Source organism: Nelumbo lutea, chromosome 1 (genome assembly GCF_056320005.1).
Source record: "Nelumbo lutea isolate HS-2025 chromosome 1, American lotus-T2T, whole genome shotgun sequence".
NCBI lineage: Eukaryota > Viridiplantae > Streptophyta > Magnoliopsida > Proteales > Nelumbonaceae > Nelumbo > Nelumbo lutea.
The window spans coordinates 215423689-215439099 of record NC_142684.1 but is presented as its reverse complement, the minus strand read 5'-3'; the positions used below and the strand labels follow the sequence as shown (position 1 = coordinate 215439099).

Below are 15411 nucleotides of genomic sequence, written 5' to 3'. Positions count from 1 at the left end.
TATGTTGATTTGGGTGAAGAGTGCTAATTACAAGCAAAACTAATTTTACTTAATAATTAAGGAATGAAGGCAATTTAAAAAATGACTAAAGAATTGATACTTGTATGTTTAGTGGTTAAGCCAATGGTTATCCAACGAATCTGACCCATTTAAATGGACCTAATATGTGATTAACCCATTTTCAAGCGGTTGGACGGATTGGGTGAGACCACCCCCACAACTCCTACCAACGGAAAAACTTTAGCTGTTGGGGGCCGAGGCGAGACAGTTTTTGGATATGCCACGTTACCATAAGAATGGTTAAATTAATAATTACCTCTCAATTTATTTTTACCAAATACCCATATAAGTGAACTGCCTACATGATCCGTACAATCATCAATTCGGTTTCTGACGTGTTTATTTTTGATTGGTTTCGTAGCCCGTTGTAACGCGTTTGTTTGTACTAGATCTCATGTCTAATCTAACGTCTTGAAGTACGAATCAAGTTCTTTCCGCGGAGTATCGTATCATGGCCCACACAAATTACCAAGCTTATCACTATCATCAGCACTCCATTTATTCTTAGGACGAACTATATTTTGCCACGTTTTATTTAACGGAAAGAAAACGGCAAAACATTAGAAACCTTAAAATATAATAAATAATTGACAGTAAAATCATTTTAAGCGGCTAGAGAAAATTCAGACCGTTGGATTCTTTTCCGTTTAATACGATGAGGCGGCTATTCTTGTATTTCTTTTCCCGCAAGTAACGACAGATGGTCCACGGCTGCCGACCTAGGAACCGTTACCAATCTCGGGTATTAACGGCGTCAACGCCCTTCACTGTTCTTCGTTTTCGCGAGAAAGAGAGGGTTTCAGACTAAACGAGCCGGAGATCCCCCCTTCTCATGAAAATCGTCGAAAACCAGCTTTAATGCTTTAAAAGGTGAGAATTTTATCTTGTTTATGGAAAAGTTTTTCTTTATTCGAGGAATTTTAAGTTTTTCTTGCTATTTTTTCTGTTTATTAGGTCTAGGTTTCAGGGTTTTCTCATTATTTTTTGGATTTGACTTCATCCCGTGCTGATTATTTTTTTTAGTTTTTTGATCAATGCTTTTATTTTCATCTGAATCTATGTCCCATATGAGAATTTGATCGAATGCCAGTTTGTTTTGTTTTGTTCTTTTTTGGGCTTCTGTAATTCTTCTTGAGTTTTTAGTCCGATCTAATTAAAATTCCCTTTTTCTACGTCAAAATTTTGACAACTTTACCTTATTTCCTCTTTTCCCTTTGTTTCTATGATTTTTTTTACTGGGTTCAGTTGAAGTTCCATTTCGTTTAGTCGTGGTTTTATTAGTTGATTGTGTATTTTGGAGTAAGTAGTTAAGCCTAGTTCTGAGTAACGTTTCTGGTGGTTTAATTTTATGCTTACATTCTAATTTTATTGAAAAGATTGGACTTTTTTTGAGACCAAATAACGTGGCCATGGTTTTTGTCCATTTATTTGTATTTTGATAGCTGTATTGACTCTTCTGTTTTGATATAAGCTGCATGGTTATCTCCTGGAACATCGTTCCGTCGTTTTCTTGTAAAGATCTTTTGGTTTGTTCTTGAACTCTATTTAGCGAGAGAGCTGTTTGGTACTAGTGCGATTGAAGAGGAACTTTACTTTGGTCGATTTTATTGAGGTCAGGGAACAAAGAAAAAAAACCGTTGTGCAAAATGACCGCTGGTAGTAGAATTTGGTATGTTCTTGTACCTGCACAATAATCTCTTAATAAGATCTTGCAGTGATTGGCAAAATCTATTTGTTATGTTTCCTATCTCATCAATGCACGTTATCTGAACGGTGATTTAAATATTTATTCTGATAATTTTTGGATGAAGGGTTTCTGTCCAAAATCCAAATTACTTGCAAAACCCTCAGAAAAGCCTTTTCCTAATAATCACAATTAACACTTGAAGTGAGGACGAAGCAAGGCTTAATATCATGTAATGCCTCAAACATTGAAGTCCTTATCCTTGGTTATTAAGAGGTAACTTAGAGAATGATGGCTGAGCACTGACAATAATGTTGTACTTTGTATTCCTGTTTTTTCCTCGAAGTGTAACAATTCATGGTAATGTGCTTGCTCATTTGTTATGTAGATTTGAGTCTTATTTGATCTACACGAACCAGATGAGCTTCTCCATTGCTCCTATTTATAGACATTAATTTGCTGTTACACCAAGCAGTGGCCCCTTTGGCATCTTTTCAAAGGGGATAAAGAAGTAGAGTCTTCCTTGTGCAACTCCATGGGCCATTATGAATGTTAAGATCAAAACCAGATACAGACGGGCAAAGCTTATCTTAAAAGCAGACTACAAAAATTCACAAGGCTATACATCCTTTGAGGCAACATCCTTAACAAACCATTAAATAATTGTAAAAGAGGTTCTTTTGACATCCTCTAACTCTGGTTAAGCTATAACTTTTGTGCATCCTTGGGACTAAACCTTTTTTTACATAGCCACCCATAATTTGTCTTTCCATCAAGGATCTTTCTATTCCTTTCTAATTATCTAACATACTTCAAATGGAATGGAGTTCCTGAAAATGTTTGCTTTGTGGCTGCCCACATATGAAGGTCATGAAGAAATATTTTATATGTGGTTGAACCATAGCTTTTGTCTTCTAAAATGAGAAAAAAAGAGAGGACCTAATGCATATTATCTTACAAGAAATGAACAAATGGTGATATGCTATCTGAAGGTAGAAGCCATGCAGATGCTTCTCTCATTGGAATATGGCTGTTCTAAGCTGCAAGCAGTGTCTAATAAATCTATCAAAAAACGGTATCTGTTTGTTCAAATTTGACCTGGTTAAGGATGACCTGAATTTATCTGTTTGTAAGATAATATGCACTTAAAATTTATTTTGTATTTATTAGTAAAGTTGGTTGGATCATTTGGGGTGAAAAAACTCCTGTATCTTTGAAAACAAGGCAAGCTCAGTTAATGTTTTGCTCAGACAGCTAAAAGGAACCCTATGTGCTGCCGAATGATAATTTCCTCCTTATGTTTGTATTCACTTTTTCCTTGTATGATCACCCTCCATTTATGGAAACTTAGGGATTCTAAACTAATATTTTTTAATATCCTAGCAATTGCATGTATTTGTTGTTTATTCTTATGATCAACTTGTATCCTTTTTCTTGATTGTAATATAAAGAATCTTGATCCTTTGTTTCCTTCGTCATTGTTATGTTCCATGTGAAATATGTACAAAGATGTCCTCTAACTTCTTATGATTGGCAGGGCCTCTTTATACTCTCTGGCAATGGTCATGATGCAGAAAAAATAAGAACTGTAAAATTTTGTCATCTTTGGACTTCTTGGAGGCAAATTTGTTGATAGTGATTGATACTGTATATAAACATGGAAGTCAAGAACGCAAAGGTATCGGATAATGGGCTTAGAATTGTGGTAGATCTGAAGAGAAAAAGGGCATCTCACTGTGCAGCATATTTTGCTGAACCTGCTCTGGCAGTGGTGGGTCGGAGACCCACCTTGAACTCACAATCTAACAAGCTATGCAAACGAGCCAGATCATTTGGCAGCAAGAACAGTTGCAAGTCTCGTTTCAGGAAATCTCTGCTGAAAAACTACTCAAATTTTATGAAGAGTGGGCCAATTCAACGTTTAATGTTCTATCAGAATGATGAATGGACTGATTTCCCTGTGGAACTTCTTGCATTAATAAGAGAAGATTTCCAGAGAAAGAAGGTTGCTATTGAGGTGGAGTTCAATGACCATCACTCACTTATGGATTTTTTCCACATGATTGAGGTTGATCTGAAAACAGGTGTACAAAAACCCATCGCTTGGATTGATGAAGCAGGTAATTGTTTCTTTCCGGAATTGCTTTCTGGTGATATGGAAGTAAATGCAAATTTTCAACCTGATTTGGAGAATGAACAGAGAATTTTATTTCAAGAGCCAAATGGGACCTGTGAACTCAAGTTGCAACTTGAAATTGAAATTACTGGAGCTGATAGCTTGGGTCTGGAAGAAGGTACTGAAGAATCAAATACTCATATAAAGGGACTTAAAGTTGAAGAAAAACCTGTTATAAGGCATTATGAGCTTGAACAACATGATAGCAGTGATGCAAAATCAGAAGCAAAAATTGAACGCTTTGGAGAAAATAAGCAATTGGTTGAAATTTCTCCTTCACAAAATCCTGTGTATGAAGCAATGCATGGAGAGTTGTCTAATGATATTGTGCAACACATGTTCCTTATGGGTATGGGTTCGATGATTGATGCAAAGGACGTACTTGAGGTTTATCATTGCTCAAGTAGTATTTCACAGGTTCGATTTGAGCTTTTCCAGAAGCAGCTTGAAATCACAAAGAAGTATCGTGGTGAAGCAAATGTTCGATTTGCTTGGCTTGCTTCCTCTAGAGAGGCAGTGCCTAGGATTATGGTGCATGGGATTGGTATAAATGGACTGCCTAAGCGTAAGCCTGTATATGGTATTGGTGTTCATCTTTCATCAGCAAATTGTTCACTTATCAGGTGGAATTTCAGTTTTGGAGCGATTAACTTTTTTGTTTATATGAAAATTATAAATGTGCAATTAATATTTGTCAATTCCACTACTATTAGGAAAAAAGAGGAAAAACTAAATTGCTAAGTGGAACTTAAAGGTAGTACTATGAATTAGTGATATAGATACTCGTGTTCCTTGGGAGTATAACTATATAAATATGCAATTAGTATTTGTCAATTCCACTACTATTAGGAAAAAAGAGAAAAAAAAATTAAATTGCTAAGTGGAAGTTAAAGGTAGTACAATGAACTAGTGATATAGATGCTCATGTTTCTTGGGAGTGTAACTAAGGTAGACATATTTGGTAGCTATCAGTCAGCCACTTATGTTTTGGGTTCTTTGCTATATTTATTGATGGGAAGTTATTGTGGATTAATTTTCTAATTTTAAATCATTTTTCAATCTATGGTAATCTGAGTTAGAACTGCTGAGGCTGTTGAAATGGGGTTAACCCTCACATCAGCACATTTGTGGGAAATGTGTTAATAGATAGAAGAGCCATTTAATAACTGCTAAAATAGATGCTGGAAACATAATAAGGAATAAAAAAGACCTAAATCCAGGGTTATTGTTGGTATATGATAAAACCTTTTGGGGTAAAACAATCATCCCAACGCCCAATACCTGTGCTTCATCATTCAGCAATTAAGTAGCTCTCAAATTGCTAAAATTCTGAATGAGACATTATTAAAATTTGGAATCTTTTAGCATTCCGCTTTCGACTCTCATTTGAGCAGTATCAGATGCCACCTTACCCTTGAATTCTCAACTTGATGATTCTCCTTGTATATTTATTTTTGTTTTAGTTTTCATCTATGTTTTCTAAATTTATTGATAATGTAGTTGCGGAGGATAATCGACTTTCCTCCCTCTCTTTCTCTTTCTTTTCAGTGCAAATTATTGTGATGTTGACGAAAATGGGGTACAACATATGATGTTTTGTCGTGTTATAATGGGGAACATGGAGCTTGTTCATCCTGGATCTGAGCAGTTCCATCCTAGTAGCGAAAACTTTGACAATGGCGTAGACGATCTTGAAAATCCAAGTCAGTATACTGTGTGGAGCATGAATGCGAACACTCACATCTATCCAGAGTATGTTGTTTGTTTTAGGATGCCTCCCAGTGTTAAAGGTGATTCTTTTTTTCCCTTGTATTTCAATTTATTTCTTGATGGAATACCTTGTTTTCTAGGAATTTTTGAGGAGGATGATCTAGAACACTATGTCATACAACATTATAAATGACCCATCAGCTCAATATGGGTTACTTTGTTTTGTTTGGAATATGCACTATAGATGGATTAACAATACCCATAAGACTTATACAAGTACATGTATGGTTAATTATCTAGGTACATATTGGTTAAAATTTTCAGTTATAAGCTGTATCTATTATCTCATCTAAGATTTGCTACATTTGAACTATATGTATTGATGAGTTAGGAGGGAGCTATTTACCACATAGATATTCAAATATTGCCATCTCTCTCTCTCTCTGGTTAAATTGATTTTTTTTTATTATGTATGTATGTTATGTATACCTTGTTTCCTAGGAACTTTGTGGAGGATGATCCAGAACACTATACCATACAACATTATAAATGACCCATCATCTCGATATGGGTTACCTTGTTTTGCTTGGAGGAGCATGCACTGAAAATATTGTTGCCTATAGATGGATTAACTACGCTTAAGACATAGACAAGTACTTGTATGGTTAATTGGTTAGGTAGATATTGGTTAAACTTTTCAGCTACAAGTCTGTATCTATGGCTCATCCAAGAGGTGCTATTACCTTAACTATATGGATCAATGAGTTTAGAAGGAGCTATTTACCACATGGGTTATACAAATATTGGCATCTCTTTTCTTTTTCTTTTTCTTTTTCTTTTTTTTTCTGTTTATGTGTGTGTGTGTGTGTGTCTTCGACCACTGATATACATTAATATTCCTACAGGTCATGCTGTTGGAAACGAGAGGCAGACCAAATATAATGTGTCTGGTGAAACAAAATCTACTTGTTGTCAAGTTCAAATGCAAATTGGCTCCTCTCCACTTAATTCTGTAAGCATATTCTTAGAATCTCTCTCACTCTCTCACCCCCTCCGCCGCATATCTATCTATACCAGTTTACATGCACCTTTACTTGTTGCATGGTGCATTGTGCAGAAATACTAGTTTGATGGACTTTAGTTCCCATATTTTGACTGGTTATCCACTTTTAATAGGAAGGATGTGGTCTCCTAAAACTAAAGATTGCTTTCTTGGAGCTGAAAATATTAAACCAGTTTAGCAAAAGATTAATTTTGAAATTTGAAAGTGGGACTAACTTGTCCTTACCTTATAAGATTGGGGTAGGGTTATTGGTAGAAACAGGGGAACTTATATATATAGGTCAGGTGGGTGGATGATCTGGATAGACTTGCTTTTGGTTGGTCCTAATTGCAGTGTAGAGACAGATCACTGTTTTAAAGCCCACAGGCTGAACTGATTTTCCTTCTGGGTGGATGGGTTACCATTCTGTCATTTGGTCTGTGGGTCAATCTGTAACATCCTGATAATAACAAACTCCCCAAAAAATATAAAAAAACCTGATAACCTGGTAAATGGGTTGTTGATTTGGCCAGTGGTTAAATCATCTGGGTGACAAGTCATTGACCAAGTCAACAGTTCTCTTGTAATATGACAAGTTAGATGTTGACCTGATCTGGAGTTGTTACTGGGTCACTGGAGCGCCAGTCTGATTGGCTTGGTCAATGATGGATTGAAAGCATTACTTGGGAATTTTGAGTTTTACTTTCTGTGAAGTTATCATGTTTTTCATTTTAATATCACTCTTTCCTCAGGTGGGATACCATAATTCATTTGGAGATTCAGTAAAGAGATCTCAGGACAAGGCTCCTGTCTTTGATTCGAGCATTTCAAGGACTCCCAAATCCCCCTGGATGCCTTTTCCCATGTTGTTTGATGCTATTTCAAATAAAGTGCCTGCTAATGATATGTTGCTAGTTAATAAGCATTATGACCTATTTAAGGTATGTCTTCTAACTATTTAGATTATTTTATTTTCCTCAGCTTGATAATTTTCTGATGTCTCTTTCTCTTCTCTTTTTTTTGGTATATATTATCAGCACAAAATGATTAATCGGGATGATTTTGTTAAGAAGTTGAGGTTGATAGTTGGGGACACAGTACTCAGATCCACGATAACAAGCCTTCAGTGCAAGGTAATCCTATTCATTCTGTTGTTTTGTATTCCAATTCCCAACCCTTGGTTCATGTATTTTCTGCATGTTACTTTAATTATAATCTACACCTATAGTCTGGTTTTGTGGTTGTAAACCAGTAATTACCATCAATAAATAGGTATTTACATGCATTTCACATACAAAGTAGTTGGGTCCTCCACTTGCAGGATACCTTATTCAATGGGTATAACCAAAACGTGTTACTGGATGACTGAAATGGTGAACTCTATCTCCAAAGAAGGTGCAGGTTTGGGTGGTCATGTCAGGATTATTCTAGTTGCTGGAATGGGCTATAGCATCTAGTTGGGATCCATTAAATGGTTGTTCCTGACAATTGCATTATCCCATTTGTTGAAGTGTTCTATTGGTGAACTATGATGATATGTACACCTTTAGATGATGCCCATAAAATTTTAGGTCCTGTTTGTTTACCGCTAAATGGTGGGCGGGGGTGGGGTGGGTGGGGTGGGGTTGTCAATGGGTATCTTTTTCCCATTGATCAACTTTACAATGTTCTTTTTGCATTTAGTAGTGAGTCCCACATTAAAAACAGCTCAATTTGTTGTTCCTGACAATTGCATTATCACATTTGTTGAAGTGTTCTATTGGTGAACTATGATATACACCTTTTAGATGATGCCCATAAAATTTTAGGCCCCGTTGGGGGGAGTTAGTAATGGGCCCCACGGTAAAAGCAGCTCCACTTCCCCGCGTAAAACTTGCCCATCTCCCAAGTGGGTAAGTAACTTTCCCTCGAGGGGAAATTTTATAAAACATAATGGGACAACTTTGTCCATTTTAATAATAACTTTTTATGGATAAAATATCATTCAGTTACTTACCTGGGAATAAAAATAACATGGGTAAATGAATTTACCCAGGAAATATTTACCTAGGTAAGTGCACTTATCCGGGTAAGTTACAAAGTTGTAAACAAATGAGGCCTTAGAGTATCTAGTTCATTGGTGATTAAACTAACATGATAAGTTCATTGTAGGGGACTAACATCGGGCTTTGGGTCAACTTACTTGGATCAATCTTGTGTGGATAGTAGAATTTGGAAACCTTTCCCTTCTAGTGTGTTCACTTGCTCTTCCTTTTTTTATATCCTCATTCAATCATCAAACCCTGTAAAGAGCTTTCCTTCAAAGGAGATTTGGTGAACTTGTACCCCCAAAAGTTCGGGCTTTTTGTTGGGAGGTGGTTATCCAAAAAATCAATACTCTAGATATGTTGCAAAGAAAAAGGCCAAATGTTTGCCTATCACCCTGTGTTTGTAGCCTCTACTTGGGATCTGGTGAGACGATCTCACACCTATTGATTTCTTGTCCATTTGTATGCTTTATTTGGATTTGGTTCTCTTCTATCTTTGGTTGTAGGTGGACACCTCCCCCAGATGTGGCAAGCCTTTTTGACCCAAGCTTTTTTAGGCAACCGAAGAGGCGTGGAAGATTAATGTGGAGAGCCACAAGAGCAGCTATCTTATGGTCAGTTTGGGAAGAAAGGAATAATAGAATCTTTAAAGACGTGGAGAAATCCAAGGAGGCAATTTTAGAAAGGATAATTATTATGATTATTCATTGGCTGAAAACTTTGGATTTGTTTAAAGACTTCTCAGCTGAAGACATTTACAGGAATTGGGAAGTGGTGGCTTCTACAACTTCCATGAAACTTATTGTGCAGGAATTGTGGTCCCCACCAACACAACAAAGAGTGGAATTGAACTTTGATGGGAGTTCAAGAGGTAACCCGGGCTCTTCAGGTATAAGAGTTTTTAGGGGTGAAAGTGGCGGAATTGTGGCCTTGTTTTCAGGACCAATAGGAGTCGGGGACTCATTGAGAGAGGAGGTGATGGCCTTACTTCAAGGTGTAAGATATGCAAAACAGTTTGGGTTACACCAAATTGAGATTGAGGAAGACTCTAAATTGTTGATTGAGTGGTTGCAATTTGGTAAGTTGGGAGCTTACTTCAAGGCGATGGCCTTACTTCAAGGTGTAAGATATGCAAAACAGTTGGGGTTACACCAAATTGAGATTGAGGAAGACTCTAAATTGTTGATTGAGTGGTTGCAATTTGGTAAGTTGGGAGCTTGGATTTATAGACTGCCCATAAGGGAAATCCACAATATAACAAGGGAGATTGGTGCATGCTTCAAATGGTCAAGGAGATCAACTAATGGTTTAGCTGACACGTTGGCTAAACAAGGGACTGTGAGGGAGAGTATGTTCTGGGCAGTTTTGTAAGAAGGATAACTGGGGGCTCAACACCTACTTGGGAGTTGAAAGCTGTACTTAAATCTAGAAAGTTATTTAATGAAGTTACCGTTTCCAATAAAAAAAACATCGGGCTTTGGGTCGGGGCCCATTCAAATTTGACAAAATTCTAACCTGAGCCCACTGTGAATAGGGGAAGTCACAATTTCCAGGGTGAGGAAGATGAAGAACATGGAAAGGCAAGTGAAAAGAGTAAGTTGGTAATTTCAAATGATGAAATTTTGAGAGACCTGAGGCAGGAGATGAAAAGGTGCTACAGACAAAAGGGGCCAAAGTTATGACAGACAGGATGGGAATTGGGAATGGGATGAGTGAGATAGGGGAGGAAATTCGTGATGGGATCTTAGGAAAGATTGCTGAATGAAGGGGTGGTTGAAGTTGGGGAGAGCCGAAAGGTTGGAATCATAGTATATGAAAATAAGCAAAGATACAAAATTAAAGCTAAATCCATAACTAATGAGGAAGAGGAAGCTGGGATTAGGGAAGATAGTCTGAATGAAGTGGAAGAAGTGATCTTGGGTGAAACTCACAAAGTTGGAAGGATGATTGAAATCGAAAAGGTTGTGAATATACAAGTGGGGGATAGTAAGACATTGGGTCTGTGTTTTATTTATTTTTTATCTTTTTTTTTGGGGGGGGGGTGTGAAGAGTTTGGAAGAAAGACATTCAAAGAATTAGATAGAAGCAGGAGCAAGGGATGTATGCAATGAAGGTGAAGAGAAAAAAGCAGATAAATTTGAATTAGATAGGATCAATGCCAGACATACGAATCCAATAGCTTGTATGAAAACACCAAATGCAGTAAGAAAATTTAGAAGACACAAAAATGTACAGATCGGTTCAGATTTCAAAAGCCTTTGTTAGATTGAAAGGGGTAAGTCATCAATGAAGCTGAATAGTGGCATAGAGGATGTGGTGGTTGGAAGATGCTTTCTAGTTTTTGTGGTGTTGGACTGGTGTCATGGCTTGAAGTTGGGGCTTTTTTCTCTAGGGAGTTATTTCTAGAGGGTTTGGATCCGTATTTTTTTCTCAATTGTTTATTTGACTTGGGGGAGTTTCTATTTGTTCCTTGACTTGATGAGTTTGTTTGTGGTTTATCATTGTTGGTTGAGTTGCTTAAGTTTGTGGATTGAGGCTTTGGTGGATAAAAAGTTGTTTTTCCTTTTTTTCTTAGGCTACTTCTGATCACCTTTCTTGTGACTTCATTTTTTTATTTTAATAAATTTTATTTTTACCTTCAAAAGTAAAGGGAACCTACTTGACACACCTATTTTCGGCTTATTTGAAATTCAAGGTATTCATAGATTGAACAGGATATTGCCCATTGTATCAAGAATACCTTTTTCATGCATCATTAAGCTCCCCATTGTTTGGTTTTTGGTCAAACATCTTGACTAGCACTTGTGATTTAGAAGGCATGCCTAGGTGCACACGAGAGGTGCATTTTAAGCATATGCCTTGCCTAGGTCCATGTGCAACCCATGGTTTTTGAACCATCGTTGACCCGGATGGTCGGACCATTCGGCCCTAGAACCTTCTAGGCATCTGGTTCTGTTTTACCCCAAACCCGGTCCCTGGCCAAAGACTGTTGAACCGGTCAACGACTTGTTGATCCTAAAACCGGTGGCTAGAACGGTTCCGTTTTTGGGTCATTTTCTAAAACCATGGCGCAACCCCTTTGAAAAAGTGTGCACTTGGTGGGTGTTGTGCCTTTGTTTTGTACTTTTGAAGAATAGTGACTAGGTCAGGGGCTTTGCAACCCAAGGTTTTTAAAACTGGACCAAATAGGGAACCGTTATGGGGTCCGGTTTCCGGGTTGAATGGTCCGATTGTCTGGTCCAAATGGACAGACTGCTCTGATAGAAAAATAAACAAATTTAAAAACAAAAGCGACCAAAAACTGTTACCCAGGTTGACGGTTTGACCACTTGGGTCAGCGGTTTTCTGACCAAATCAACAGTTTTTGGCCAAAAAGTGGTTTTGGGTTAAAACATAACCAGGCAGATGACTGGTTCCTGGTTTTTCTGGTTCGACCGTCCGGTCCAGTCTGGTTTTGAAAACCATGCTGCCACCAAACCCTTGATGAAGCCCCTTGAAGCAAAAGCCCAAACAGATCGGTGCTAGGGTCTTGAATTTTATCCTATATATGGAAATATTAGTTTTATAATTATAATTGTAATTCTTATCTTTTGAAAAATATCTTCAGTTAAGAAGGATTAGAGAACCCTCCCTACAGGGGGAGTTTGGGGTCTCAGAGTGAATGCAAGCGAGCCAGGTGGGAGTAGAAACCCCCATTTTTGCTAGTGCTTTGTCATCCTTCTTAATACAATGTATTTTTCAAAAGATAAGAACTACAATTAAAATTATACAACAAATCTGTCTATATACAGGTTAAGAATTTTACACCTTGTCTCAAGGGGCTTAGTATAGAGGCGGCTCATAGAATTAAGAATGCAAAATGTCTAACATCACATTAACTAATAAGTACTGGGATGCTTGAATTATTAAGTGCTTAGATATGTTTTATATGCTACTAGTGTAGAGGCACGTGCTATCCATGAATGGAAGTAAAGAGTAAAGTATAAGTTTTATGGCCTGCACCAAAACCACCAAGGCAAGTATTTGCTTTTATATAGTAATAGATGTTTGGTTTTATATTTACATTTTTACTTTCAATATGTTTTATACGTCGTGTATGCTGATGTTTAAAAACCAATCTGTAGGCTGAACCGTTTTTCCATCTGGGTTCTGGGTGATTTATTTTTAATTTTAGCTTATTATAAATTAAGAAAGCTAAAATTCATATTTGAGGTGAAAAGGATGTTTTTTGGGCAAAAATAGTCCAAAAATGCATAGAACACAAAGTTTTCTAAAACGAAGAAAAAAGAATCACCCATATCTAACCACCGAGCACAAAGTAATGGCCTCTGAAGGGTTTTGCACATTATATGTATATAATAAATTAATAAATGTACAGAAAATAGAATTATGTGTAATTATTATTGTAGAAAATATACTTTTATAAATACATATTTCATGGACCCTACTTGCATAGATAGATATGTATAGATATTATTAAAAAAATAAAACCTAAAAATAAAAAGTATATGATGTGATTATTTTCAATTCCCGGCAACGGAATAGCAATTATTTTACTTTACCTCTTCTAAAAAAAAAGTATATAATTTGATTTGTGACCTGTGTCCCGTTGTTCAGGTCAAACAGGTTGGCAGTTCAACCACCCGGTACTAAGTCAACAGTTATTGACCAATTCCTGGGTTTGGGTTAAACCAGATTGGAATTGACATCAGGTGACGGTTTGAATACCACCTAGGTCAATGATGGTTTGAAAAACTGGTTTATGTATTTTAATTTAAGCCAGTAGACTTTGCAACTTGCTTGAAAAAAGCGCACCTCATCTTGCGCCTTACACCCTGGGGACCAAAAACCCTTTGCGCTTTCCATGCACCTTGTGCTTTTAAAGCATTGAACACATTATTACCAACTTGATAGGGCATTGAATTCAATTTCAAACACTTGGATGAAATCATGCAGAAGTATTAACCACCAATTGCACTTGCTAAGACTTTCTAAACAAAATGCCAAAGGTTAGGACCATATCAAGTCGACCCCAAGACCCCAAATAGCTGGAACCAACATTACATAATGACCTTCGTTTTTACTCTTTCTGAAAAGCTTTCTAGCCTCAAAAGATAAACTCTTCCCATTTCCTGTCACTTCTGATAGAGTTTTGGATAAGTTAACAGTAAGGATGTAAATCCATTGAAATTGTGCATGTTATTGTTCAATTTCGGAGTTGGGTGAATTAATTATTTCCTTCGCTTTCATTTTGTCTACCTTCTCTCTAACTTGGATTTCCTTTTCTTTCAGCTCCAGTCTGAATGTGGAGTTTCTGGATTCTTTGTCAGAGTCCGGATCACCTGCGATAATACATCCCAACACCCTCCCAACATGATCAGACACTGTGCATCTCAATCTGGCGGGTCCCAGTCTCATGATGAGATGTACGGTGTCGAATCAGAGTCTGGATCTGCTCCTCACGGAGTACACCTCACACGGACTTCACAGCCCCATTGGGAACATCTGTCCTTTGTGTTATTCATGGGAAGATGTTCTCAATACACAGTGAGATGGATCTGTGAGGAGCAGATCCCGAATATTGGGAGGGTGTTGGAACGTGTTTTGTTGGCAGCCGATCCCAACTTTTTGGTTAAACTAACTTGTAAATCAGAACTCTGTAAATCAGAACTCTGTAAATCAGAGTTTATGTATGTACAGTTTTGTTGTCCTTTGTGTTATTCACAGCCCCATGTTCTTTATGTATGTACAGTTTTCGAAAACTCTGTAAATCAGAACCAGCAGACCAGGAGCAAAAAGATGTTGACAGATTTTGAGTAGGACTGTTGCATTCCTACATCCAATTGTGGCGGTTGGCTATTTCCTGTGAAGCTGGGAACAGAGTTTCATCTGCCGCTTTTGTGCTTTTTGTGGGAAATGTGTCGACATAAAAATTGTGAATAGCAGTTTAGCTTTTTTGGACAAGTTTAGTGGTTAGTCACGAATTTAATCTTCTGACAAGTCGATGTTTAATTAATTCAATGGAGTTTGATATATATTTTTCTGATCAATGAGTTTGATATTTTGTTATATTCTTTGACAGTTATCTGTTGGGTGCTTGTTGAGTTGTCACATGGCCATTCACTATTGTCAGCAATGACAATTGGCAACCCAAATATGAACCAAAATACTTTGGAACCGATGGCAAATTGGGGACCCCAATTCTGTGCCTGCTTTTCAGAACTAGAACTTAGGCTATGTTTGGTTTGAAGGAATGTGCAAGGAAAGGAAGGGAAATGTAAGGGAGCCTTTACAAACCTTGTACATGTTTCCCTGCCCTTCCCTTCCTTTCTCTACCTTTTCCTTCAAACCAAACATAGCCTTGCTGACTCTAGGGAAGGGTTTTTTAATATAAAGAACGAACATAGCCAATGGATTTTGGCGTTCAAGATACACTTGACCCATTTTTGTTTGCTTGCACATGATTAACAGCTTCAGAATTTTGGCGGCTTCTTAGGTTTGACCCAAGGAGCCAAGGATTAGATATTTGGATCATTATCGTTAAGCTCCTCATTCAATTTCAGATTGGTGATCTGCGCTAGTGCGCTTGGCTCGTGGATTGCAATGGAATTGTGATGTGTTTGTTACCTTACATGATGTGTCTTTAACGAGCCTGAAGCAATTCCTAGTGGTAGTGTGGTTCACGATTACTGACTACTGAAATATTGAATTG

General features: G+C 37.3%; 1 protein-coding gene across 11 annotated transcripts; it reads left to right on the top strand.

The window, feature by feature from the left end:
* Positions 1 to 673: 673 nt before the first annotated feature.
* On the top strand, positions 674 to 14768 carry LOC148880938 (inactive poly [ADP-ribose] polymerase RCD1-like). 11 transcript variants are annotated; one of them, XR_016104680.1, is made up of 9 exons: positions 768 to 930; positions 1532 to 1729; positions 3282 to 4543; positions 5469 to 5710; positions 6536 to 6642; positions 7425 to 7613; positions 7710 to 7805; positions 12638 to 12714; positions 14452 to 14768. XR_016104680.1 is itself a non-coding variant. In XM_088963050.1 (9 exons), the coding sequence occupies exons 3-8, from the start codon at positions 3402 to 3404 to the stop codon at positions 12676 to 12678; spliced, it is 1812 nt and encodes a 603-aa protein (XP_088819176.1). In that variant the 5' UTR covers positions 768 to 930; positions 1532 to 1729; positions 3282 to 3401; the 3' UTR covers positions 12679 to 12714; positions 14452 to 14768. The 11 variants fall into 11 exon arrangements, 8 of the variants coding, with proteins under 8 accessions (XP_088819182.1, XP_088819183.1, XP_088819181.1 ...); XM_088963050.1 differs by having other exon boundaries at positions 12643 to 12714; XR_016104681.1 differs by having other exon boundaries at positions 790 to 930; positions 1610 to 1729.
* The last annotated feature ends 643 nt before the right edge of the window (positions 14769 to 15411 follow it).